Source organism: Pelobates fuscus, chromosome 10 (assembly GCF_036172605.1).
Source record: "Pelobates fuscus isolate aPelFus1 chromosome 10, aPelFus1.pri, whole genome shotgun sequence".
Lineage (NCBI taxonomy): Eukaryota > Metazoa > Chordata > Amphibia > Anura > Pelobatidae > Pelobates > Pelobates fuscus.
Window position 1 is genome coordinate 54,054,291 of NC_086326.1, and position 12,342 is coordinate 54,066,632.

Sequence of the window (12,342 nt, forward strand, 5' to 3'; positions counted from 1 at the left end):
TTTGGGCTGTAGCACATTGTTTACGCTAAAAAAATAGGAGAGTGCACAGTCTCACCCGCTGCCTGTGTCCTTGTAATGTGTTTTACAGATAGTTCTTGTCATAGCAATGATATACAATGACAATATGTATAGAACAATTCACATAGATACAAAATGCAAGACACACTAGGGTTTTCTCGTTATGAACTTTTATTTGAGAGATAAAGGTTAGTCTTCGAACATTGTATGTCTTTTTTTTCCCCCTCTTTTCTTTCGTACACAGAGCAAAATTTATAACACATTTTGTGCAAGCAAGCTAGTAGTATCCAAGGCTAAATCCCATTCACCAGAAGAGTTTGGTAATGCACTTTGTTTTGTCAGGACCATTCAGTATAGTGTGAGTTGCTGTGCTTACTTGGGGTGGGTGGGAGGTTATTAGCTTAGTATGAATTGAAAATTCAACTGCAGAAATTGTCCAGCTGTAACAGCTAGCAAAATTGAAACATTTTCTTAACTTTTTTTCTCTCCCAGAATAGCCAAACTGGAAACATTGTCCATATTTTAAGTTCTGTCATTTTTGTCCTAAAATGTAATTCACATTAAATTCTGACAATTCACACTATAGTGAAGAACACTTTGCGACTGTAGTAAGATGGTTAAACATGTTCCTTTGTTTAAAAGCTAATAGGATTTGGAGGGGGTTTATCCAACATGCTTGCTATGTGCGGTTATTATGATGTTCCTTTACTTCCTCCAGTTTGAATTTGGCTCTTTTTAGCCTTCGGAACCTGCCGATATTCAGTCTGTCCCGACACTTTCTCTCATCTCGATCACAGCACTCGGACCCTGTTAAATTATCCGGAAGCTTCATTCTCTTTTTTTTTTTTTTTTGGCCTGCTTCAGAAAATAAATGAATAGTTGCTGATGCGTACCTGGGCTGACACTGCTGATCTGCCTTTACTCAGTCTATACATACTTAATCAGGTTTCAGAAGTTTTAGGAAATCACAACCCATGCGCACCTCAAATTACAAAGTATTGCCATTTGCCACCCAAAATGTTTTTAGAGCAACAAAGTACATCAGAATATTTGTCTAATATTCACATTCCATTTGGATTTTTAACATTCGAGGTGGTTCCAATAGAGCAACAAACATGTAAAAATAATGAAAATAGTATAAATACAAACATGAGTTTATTGACAGGTTACATCATATGCACCCCAATTTAATAATAACAACTTCTCACCTACTCCTGGCCACCTTATTAAGAGGTAACACAGCGTGGAAGTCATATTTAGCCTGCAGTCATTTGGAGTAAGTGCTGATGACACCACGTGAATGCTGCCAGAGTTTTATGAACACAGTGTGCCAACACATCACTGAAACCAAGTTTAATGGCAGACAACGACAGCATTACCACTCCTGGTTAGTCCATTAAATTAAGGACTTTGTCCAAATCATTAGCTCCTTTGTCACATTGCATTTATGCGAACATGCTTTTGTTATTTTATGTGATGTGATGTCTGAGCTGCCGGCACACATTTCCATAGTCTTTGCCTTTTGCAATTTGCAGCACCTCTGTTTCTAAAATACAGTACTTGAAGCACTATCGATACCAGCATCCTTGGCCATAGAATAGAAGTTTCCTTGACGGTTAAAGAGCTCATCTGGGCTTCCAAATTCAACAATATTCCCTGCGTCCAAAACCATTACCCTATGATAAAAAAAGAAAGGGGATTTATTTAGCCAACATTTCAAATTCTCAGTATGAAACTCCTCCCCCAACACATGCCCAGCAGTACTACACTGTGGTGTGTGTGTGTGTGTGTGTGTGTGTGTATATATATATATATATATATAAAAATAAAAAAAAAGGAAATAGCCTTTGTCAAGCTTTTTTTTAAACTTGGGCTTGACCATAAGCAAAGTAGTTCCTATTTATTCTTTGGATATTTATCGACTGTGTTGAAATTCTAAAGCAGTGCGTACAAATATTGATGATAAAAAAAATACAACACAACTTTATAAAACACAAACTTAGCCATTTATTAGCAATACTACAATGTTGCACATTAAACATACGATGGCTGTGTTACAACGCTGTTAATACTAACAGGTTGTAGCACCAAGTACACTGCTTTGCGCAGTAATGTTATGATGTAAAGTATAGCCCTGATGCATGGTTAGGTATATTTATGGGGCATCTGGCTAATGCTTCAGACTGAAACATAGAATGATGAGAGTTAAAATCTACAGCGTTTTTTTAAGGCATGTACCCCCTAACCTAAGTCCTTCAACACCAACTACCTCGACTACAACAGAACCTTTAACCTCCTCCATTAGCGCATCATGTTTATAATCCCAGGGACATTGTTGTGTCAATGTGAGTGACGACCAGATTTATAGTAACTGTACTCAATCAATTGAGCTAAAGTTGGGTGCAACAAGACCAGGAGCTAGCACAATTCCCACAAGGTTAAAGCCAAAGAAAGAAAAACGGTCTAGGCACTTCTAAGCTCTGCAAGGCAAGTTTATTGGAACAAAGTTACAGCAAAATTTTGACCCACACTGGCATTTCAGACTTGCCCGTTCCACAGAGAGGTTGTGTGCTTGTGTGATGAGGACTCAGTGTAACAATCTTTCTCACCTGTTGTTGTCCAAGATGGTGTTTAATCTATGTGCAATGGTAAGCACTGTGCAGTCTGAGAATTCACTGCGAATTGTTTTCTGGATCAAATTATCAGTTTCCAAATCTACAGCAGCTGTTGCTTCATCCAGGATGAGGATTTTGGATTTCCTGAGAAGAGCCCGAGCAAGGCACACAAGTTGCCTCTGACCAACGCTGGACCAAGAGGAGAAACAAGTTACATTACAAATCATGGAAAAGGAACAAATTTCGGGTAAAATATCAGGTAAAATGAAAAGAAGACACATTCCATATTACGGTAATATTATGGGGACGTAGCCTTCAAATGATGATGCATTTAAACGCAACCATTTAGGATCTGCCCTTGAGACTTTGGCTATTGCTGCTAGTCCTGGATGGTTTCTAAAGCATTTATCTGTGCACACTTTAAAGTTTCTCTTGTCTATTTTCCTGCTCAATTTGCGTTTCTCTGGGATAGTACTATACTTATTCATCATTGAGAAGATAAGAGAGAGAAATCTATTGAAGATCTACAATGGTCAAAGACATTCACTAGTTACATGCAAAAGTTACAATTATATAGTTTATTAAGAAATAATGACTAACTCCATTATTCTAGTGAATTGATTTACAGCTCACAGCATTTTGAAGGCAGGTCACCCCTACTCTACAACATGAGATACATTGCTGTACACCATGTCATTATGGCACTGCATATAACAGTGTATCTGTACAGCATTGTAATGACAACGCAGTTTTAATACTGTCACATTACAGAGTTCCTACTTTTTATGTTAATATTTTGGTTATTATAATTCATCTGCTTCTTTGATATATGTACTTTTAAAAAAAATTATTTCATTTTTGTCATGCACAGGTAGTAACACAAGCTTGTCTTGCTACGACAGCAACGACAGGCATAAACATGATACAGAATTGATAAACAATAGTGTGGCAGTCTAGATATTGGCACATTTTTATAATAACAGTTAACATGGTACTTATTATATTCCTAATTTCGTGTGGACTGATGACATGTAAATCCTGCGCATGAATTGCAGAGCGTGGCTTAAGAGAGTGAGCTGCAACAGGTGGATGGTGTTGGTGCAAAACTAATAACAGAAACCAGTTTAAATTTCTAAATTGTCCTGCGCCCTAATGTTTTGTGGACCTCTGTGGTGTCTAGGTAGCAAGCTCAAGGTTAACTCAAAGCGAGGGCTCATGAGTGTGACAACTGTGGCGCAGGATTGTTATAGGACTGATAATCCATGAAGAACATTAACAAAATCGGATAATCGCACAACTTTTAAACAAACAAACAAAAAAAAAAGCATTAAAGAGAAGTAAAGTGAAAGGAAGAGAAAGGGGACAAGTCCCAACACCAATAGTGCTGTATTCGGGTGATAGCTACGCCTGCTGCTCCTCGGGGTGAAGGAGTGAACGGGACCACAGTGGCGGGTCGAGGGTTCGGACCAGGTCCCAGGGAGGACAGAATAGCTTCCATTTCAGATGTTTCTGTGATTCTGTGTTCTGCACCCTTGTGCTGGAATATCAGCGTACTAGGCGTGCCCCAGCGATACTTTAGGCCTTGGGACGTTAGTGTGGATCTTAGGGGTCTCAGCGACTTTCACCACTGCAGTGTTGATTGAGAGAGGTCAGCAGAGAATGCGAGATCCATTTCTTCAAAGAGGTATAGGGGTCTTCCTGGTGGCTTGTAAGATGGCTGCTCTATCTTTCCCATTTTGAAATTTAACCAAGAGGTCACTGGTAGCTGGGGTAGTAGTAGATAGAGGCTTGGGTAGGCGAAACATGCCATCCAGTCATATACCCTTTGCTGTTTTAGGGGGTAGTGATGCCATAAACAACCTGCGTAGGAAGTGTGGCATCTCTGCCATAGTAATGAAGTCTGATATACCCCTGATCTTCAAATGTTTCCACCTCCTCTTATCCTGCAAAGTTGCTAGCTGACTGTCAAAGTTTGTCTGAGCTGTGGTGATGCCCCTCACCTGCTTCTTGGGGAGTATGCTCTTGCACTGTTTGTTCTACTTTGGTTAAGCTGGCTGTGAACCCCCTGACATCATCTCCTCCCCCCTCCCCCCCCCCCCCGATATATGTACTTTTTACCTTTACGTTTGCATACAATTCTTTAAAACTTCATTTATGCTCTATGTCTGTCCCACAATACAAATTGGGTGCTTACATAATGAAGGGAAAGTATTTAGCTTTAATTTATGTTTCCCTTAAAGCAGTGGTTCCCAACCCAGTCCTCAAGTACCCCCTACCAGTCCTGGATTTAGGGATTACCCTGTTGTGTCTAAAGTGTTTTTTTTTTCCCCTTTCCTAAACACAACTGGGTAATCCCTAAATCCTGGACTGTTAGGGGGTACTTGAGGACTGGGTTGGAAACCACTGCCTTAAAGTTTTAAGAAGACATTTTAAGAAAATGCCTAAACAGAAGATGGTATAAATACACATATATGGTCAGGTTGTGCTCAGATTAAACTATTCTTACCTGAGATTTTCACCTCCTTCATTCACTACATAGAAGAGTTTCTCCTGCAGACCCTCTGTATATTGCTTCAGGTGGGCATGTTCAAGGGCTCTCCATATTTCTTCATCAGTATACTGATTGAATGGATCCAAATTCATCCTCAAGGTTCCAGAAAACAAGACGGGATCCTGAGCAAACAAGCATATAGGTCAGACACACAATGTCTCAAGCCCACTAGGTATATAAAAAGTAACATTATTTTCAAGCTGGACAGAGGTGGCAAGTGGTGTCCCTCAAGGTTCTGTTCTGGGACCCCTTCTATTTAACATGTTTAAAAAATAATCTTGAAAAAAGCATTGAAAGTCATGTTTCAGTGTTTGCAGATGACACAAAACTCTGTACAGTAATACAATGTGAGCAAGTTATTACTTTGCTGCAGAGAGATTTAGATAGACTAGGCTACTGGGCACTCAAATAGTTGATGAACTTTAATGTAGAAAAATGCAAAGTTATGCACTTCAGCGTAAAGAATACACAAGCAACGTATACCCTTTATGGTAGCGAATTAGAGATAACCACACATGAGAAGGACTTGGAAATTGTTATAGACAACAAATGTGCAATATCAATCAGCAGTGGCTCAGGCCAGTAAGGTATTGTCATGCATGAAAAATGGCAATAATTCTCAGGATGGGAATATAATTTTGTCTCTTTATAAATCACTGGTAAGACTCTTTAGTTTAGAAAAATGTCGCTTCATAGGGGATATGATAACATTATACAAATATATCCGGGGCCAGTACAAACCATTGTGTGGAAATCTATTCACAAACAGGACTTTACATAGGTCATGCCTTTAGACTGGAAGAAAGAAGATTTAGTCTAAGGCAAAGGAAAGTTGTTTTTTTTTTTTTTACCGTAAGAACATCAAGGATATGGGATTCTCAGCCTGAAGAAGAACTAGATGCATACTTGCAAAAACAGAATATTCAAGGATTAATCTGACTGCCATTCTGGGGTCAAGCGGGATCCCTCCTAACCCCTCCCCCCCTTCCCTTTTCCCATTTGTTAATAAAGGGCAAAGGATGATGGACTGTCTCCTATAATATGCTTGTGGGTGTCTGAGATTTAAGGAATTATTGCTCTATGCAAATAGATACGTTGTTTGCATGTGAACAAAATAATATGGAAAAATATTGATATTGATAAAATATGAAACTGAACACTGAGAAGCAAAGGTAGAATGACCAATTTCCTGGTAAAAGTGCCAATCACTTATTTTCCTTGTGCAATGGCTGCCATCTAGTGGCCCATTTTAATTATAGCATGTCATCTCATATGGAATAGATTTATATATTTGAACAGATTTTTTTTCACATTCAGTAAGTGGAACCTCAGCTCAAGGCAATCTTTGTAACAAATTTGCAGAAAATAGTAAAGAAAGATATAAAATAGATACTGACTGTAAGGGATATTTTACAAAGTGATCTGAAAAGTGATGCAAAGATTTCTATGGAAACAATATTAGCACAAACATTCCATAGGTGATTACATATACAGCTTTAAACCACTTCTGAGATTATGACACTTTGATAAATCCCGTCAAAGACTAAAACAATGAATGTTTTCCAAAGGACTTAGCCTTTTCTGGAGCACAAATATGCAAGACTTTAGTATAAGGCAGGGTTTCCATATTAATTTTTCAATTTGAACCATTTGACATGGTATAGCAAAACTTTGGAACCCCAACAAAAAATGTGTGCCGTAGAGAAGCACAGCACAAACCTTTTAATGAGCAGAGTGTAATGTTCTCTTTTGCTGGCAAATTCTTTTTAAATCTGTTTTAATTGTTGACAATTGTTTTCACATGTCTGCAGTTGCATCAAGTCGATTTCGATAGTTTTTTTTTTTTGCAGAGTAAAGCCAGAATCCAGTTTTACATAAGTATGTGCTGGTGAATAGGCAACAGAACTTTGATTGCCCGCTTGGATAATTCTGGGTATTCTTCGTGCAACTTTTTTAAATTTTTGGCTTAGCTGACTGTCAGAAGTTATATCGATCAGATTCTCAAAATCTACATCAGAAAAATTGGCTGGCTTGTCTTTTATGAATGAAATTCGAACCTACTCATTATGCAAACAACTCTTGACGCAATTCAAACATTCTAACAAGGACTGTACCTCGTGATAGCCAACAGACTTTTGAATGCAAAAGCAGAGCAGAGTGGTGACTACCCATATCTTGACATATAATTTTAAATAGTCGTGACTGTAATGGTCGACTTTTTATAAAATTAATAATCTGGACCGATTCGTCTTGCACAGTTTTAAGTGAGATTTAAATATTTTTAGCTACCAGTGCATGTCTGTGAAGAACACAGTGAGAACTGGTGCTGTTTTTTGCTACATTTCTTATTCGTGTCACAGCGCCTTCCACATTCCCAACCATTGCTTCGGCACCATCACTGCACACATCTACACATTTCTCCCAATTTATACTGTGTGTGTTCATGAACGTCTGGATACAGTTAAAGATGTTCTCACCAGTGGTATGAGTTTTCAAAGTTTCACACAGAAGCAAGTCTTCTTCAATCTGTTTTGATCAAAGTTATAGCTAACAAAAAGCAACAAAATTGAAAGTCCTGTAACATTTGTGGACCCGTCTAATTACAGTGAGCACCCATCACATTGATGCAGTCGAGAAATTAGTTCAGTATGGATGTCATCAGCAAGATCATGAATACGGTGTTGTTGGAAAGTGGCACAACTTAATTTTTTTTTTTTACTCAACTTCTCACTTAAAATACATCCCACTATTTCACATAAAATGAATGAATAAATGAATAAGTGAATAAGTGAATGGATTAAAAAAAAAAATATATATATATATATTAGTGGGGCATACCGTTTTTTTTTTTTTATCCATTCATTTATTCATTCATTTTATGTATTATATGTCTATAAGATACAGATTTCTTATCCAGATATATCCCATTTACGCTTTTTAAGTATATCTATCTATTTATCTTGCTTTTACCCTTTATAAACATCAGTTCCCTCTTAAAGGCACAGTACCATTGTACACCCACTCACTTTCATATCCAGATATTCACCCTATCTCAGCCATATTTTAGGCCAGCTCCTGGTATCTGCACACACTATCGGTGTTTATCCATAGTATTTTTTCTATAGCTTTTAGTGGATTCCTATTTTTCCAGTTTTTGAGCGGCCCAGTGCCAGTCCTAGTCCCTCACCCCTGGTTAACACATTAGGTGTACCAGATACAATTATTTTAAGTTCGCGGTTGTGCGATCTCTGCTGTTTCCAACATTCCGGGAACAGCAGGTAGCGGCGGCCATCTTGGATGTGGCAAAATGCCGCGGAACCCCAATTTTGTTCTCATGGAACCCTAGGGTTCCACGAAATACCAATTGGGAAACGCTGGTATAAGGTCTAATGAATACTTGTGATTTTGCAGTCTAATTACTAGCATGGATACACTGAATTTCACATCACATTACTGGCTAAAGAGAAAAACACTGGCATGTGAGCCATCCCTTTCTTGAATTTAATGCAAAGTAATACTATTTAAAGTAAACATATGACTGTGATAAAGATTCCAAATTCAAGGCTAATCACCAAACCATTTTTCTCTATTGTGGAAAAATTAGCTTTTTTATTCTGTAAAGTCCAACAAGATCTTCAAATCGAACAAGATATCCGAGAAAGAATTTTTTTCTAACTTTTCCTAAAATTTCCTGGTAAATTCAGGGCAATTCCAAGTTTAGGGAATTTCTGTGACAACGAAGAATACACAAATAGTTCCAGATAAATAAACAAGGACTGTCCAAAAGTAAATCAACTGCTGAAATGTAAAAAATGTGCTAAAATAGCAGCAGCAGCAGAAATATAACAGACTTGTACATGGTAAAAAAAAGTTTGGTTTGATCAAATCTATTTAGAAATAAAAATTGGGAAAAATGATTTGGACAAACCAAAAGGGTGCAAAAATGGGCTAATCAATAGCATGCACAATTGATACAGAAAATAAATATTATGAATTTGCAGTACACTGAGAGGTGCATTTCCTGCCATTTGGTTCACAGATCATGTGAAAAGAAGAACCAGTGGGGAGGAGGGGAAGCAGCAGTAAAAAAAATAAACAAATCTATCTATATATATATATATATATATATATAGTTTTTTTTTTTTTACTGCTCCTCCTTCTCCCCGCCCCTCTATTGATCACTTTTCACTCGATCTGTGAATCAGCATTTGTGACTGTCTCTCAACCATCAATCATCTTTTTCACATCATCTCTTATTTTTGGCAACACAGATAGAAATCTGAATCCCAAATCAAGGAGAATGGCTCGACAGGTGTTTGTTTACTTTGTTTCATGATAAGTCTATATGGAGATTCAGAATTATGGAATTTAGAGGACTTGCCATTCACCCAAAATTCGTTTGAAGCCGAATGCACAAGTCTACACTAGAACATATCCCTAAATGACTTGGCACCACACACTATTGAAGCCCATAGAAAGAGAGAATATTACAATTGTAGGCTGGATACAAAGCAAGTAAGTAAAATGGCTTTAAACTGTTAAGGATCTGCAATGTAATAATTCCATCATAACAATCTAGCTTTCAGGTATCCTATATAAAAAAAAAAACGGTATGCCCCACTAATATAGTGACAGCAGGACGGTATAGAGCGTCCTTAGCTAAATAAGCAGATGGGGTGGTAACATTTAAAGTCAGAGGGCCTTAAGAGGTTTAAAAAAATGATACATATTCTGAAGTGAAAATTAAGGAATGATTTTACCTGAGGAATAATCGTAAGCTTTTGCCGTAAGTCATGGAGGCCAATAGTTGAAATGTCCACACCGTCAATTAAAATCTTGCCCCCAGCAGACTCGATGATGCGAAATATACAGTTTGTGAGAGAGGATTTTCCGGCTCCTGTCCTGCCAACTATTCCAACCTGAGAACCAGACCAACACAGAATTAAAAACCATCCAATCATTAAAAAAAACATCTGACTGCATAAACTCCCCAAAAACTCCACAAGCCACAGAATACCTGTCCAGGTAACTATCATAACTACCAAAAAATATGAGCGTAAAATTGGACTTGTATCGGGGCAAGGGGTTACATCTGGAGCAAACAGAGCATTCCTGGCGATTGTTCCACATTTAGCAATTTTTACTTTAAAAACCACTTGCTTTATGGCTTGGACGCATAAAACCAAACACTACAACTCAGCTATACTCTTGTTTAATTAAAGTGAAAATATATTAAAAGATCTCTGATAAAGTTTCAAGACATATCCCTCCTGCTGGTTATTTTGTATTGTTTTCTATTCTTTACACTATTTAACCCCTTTAAGTGAGCATGATTGGCTAAGCCACTTCCTGGTATGAGAACTCATGCAGGAACCTGAAATGTGGGTATCATTTTTATTGTGCACCATTTTAATGCATTATTTAGGACTATTATCAATGATTATTAATAAAAGAATGGGACAACATTTCAAAAAACAAAACAAAAACAAAAAAACTTTGAAAAGCTGAAAATACCTTCTCCATGCTGTCGATAGTGCATGATAACCCCTGGAGAACAAGATCCAGTTCAGGGCGGTAACGAACTTTGTAGTCTTTGAACTCTACAATGCCTTTGTCTGGCCAGTTGTCTGGTGGGCGATGCTGCGTTACCCAAGGGGCCTGGAGAACACAATCATAAATGGTATGGTTTGTTCACAAAGAACCTTCAAAAAGATCTCTTATGGTGCGCCTTTTAAACAAATATATAGGTCAACATAATCTATTGTTATGTGTCAAGATACAGTGCCATTAATACTGGCAAAGATATTACAGAACAGGGCAGAGTGCTGTAAGCTGCAGAGTAACCCAAACAATATAGTTTTTTCCCCATGTCTTCACACTCAAGGTTATTTATAAAGTGAGAATTAAAAGTGAAAGCCAGAGTAGCGGAGCTGAAAGCATAGCTGACCAATCCACTTCCAATTCTAAATTTAGTGAATAAAACCTGGTGTGTGTAATAACATCACTTTATAATGACCTTTTTTTCTGAATGAAGAGCAGCCAGTTTATGTTATGAGGGACATACAAACCTGTATTCCTTATGTTATAGTGAGCACCTATTACATACTAAGTCCCCCATCCCCCCCATAAGCTTGAAATAGTGAAAAACCCTTTAATCACCTATCTGTATCCAGCACCAAGGTCCCTTGGCTTGCTTGATATTGTTCCCCTCCAGTAGCGATGGGAGAACATAATGTGCATGTGCGTCCAGCACACACATTAGGTGTTTCCCATAGGAAAGCATTGAATCAGGAGTTGGATGCCCTCATGCAAAGTGTTAAGACAGCCAGCGTTGTTTCACAGAGTTAAACACCAAGAAAAGCCAGTAGAGGCACTAGTGCATGGTTAAGGGGACAGTAAAACTGCACCAACATCACTTCAATTACATGAAGTGTTCTTGGTGCCTATAGTGCATAATTATATATTTATAGAATATATTTATAATTATTGTGCTTTGGCATCATTCCGAAGTCCATTGAGCATGCTTTTGAAACCTACCTCATTTTCAACTTTAATATACTCATCGACACGCTCCACAGCAACAATGTTTGTCTCCAGCTCTGATGTCATCCGCACAAGCCAGTTGAGGGTTTGCGTTATCTGGTGGGGAGATACATGAAATGCTTAGTATTAATTTTTGGAAATAAGATTAGTAGTAATATATATGTGGTCACCTTATAAAATGGATACAGACTTTACTTATTGTGCTCTCGTGCATTTTATGAGGAATTCATGTGTGAACCTGTTCTCACTGATAGTTTGCTAGGAAGATAAACTGCACTAAATATAAAACTAAAATATTAATTAAAATAAAACATATTTCTGCGGCCTCTGTGCAAAGATGAACTTCTTTGCACTTGGAAAATTAGCTGTTAACGATGGAAAAGTCAGAATATATAGTACTGATTAAGGATATACACCCTCTTCTACTATAGCATAGTTAGCGAGTGCAGGGGCGGACTGAGAACCCTCAGGGCCCCCGGGCAAAATAAATCCAGGGCCCCCTTACAGGCCCCACCCATACTCCGCAGCAAGCGCCACCCATGTCCCGCCTCCATGCACCGCCTCCAGCCACACCCAACACAATCTTTAGACACAAGGAACAAAAGTGCAATAATC

General features: G+C 38.0%; 1 protein-coding gene across 1 annotated transcript in view; it reads right to left on the minus strand.

Moving 5' to 3' along the window:
• Window positions 1–1,201: 1,201 nt before the first annotated feature.
• The window catches only part of ABCC2 (ATP binding cassette subfamily C member 2), a 62,080-nt gene continuing 50,939 nt past the window's right edge, over window positions 1,202–12,342 (minus strand). Inside the window, exons 27-32 of the mRNA XM_063434151.1 lie at window positions 11,722–11,823; window positions 10,699–10,842; window positions 9,945–10,103; window positions 5,140–5,306; window positions 2,628–2,822; window positions 1,202–1,694 (exon numbers count right to left, since the gene is read on the minus strand). Of these exons, the coding sequence (XP_063290221.1) occupies window positions 1,565–1,694; window positions 2,628–2,822; window positions 5,140–5,306; window positions 9,945–10,103; window positions 10,699–10,842; window positions 11,722–11,823 (897 nt within the window). The 3' untranslated portion in view covers window positions 1,202–1,564. The remainder of the gene's footprint in view (window positions 1,695–2,627; window positions 2,823–5,139; window positions 5,307–9,944; window positions 10,104–10,698; window positions 10,843–11,721; window positions 11,824–12,342) is intronic.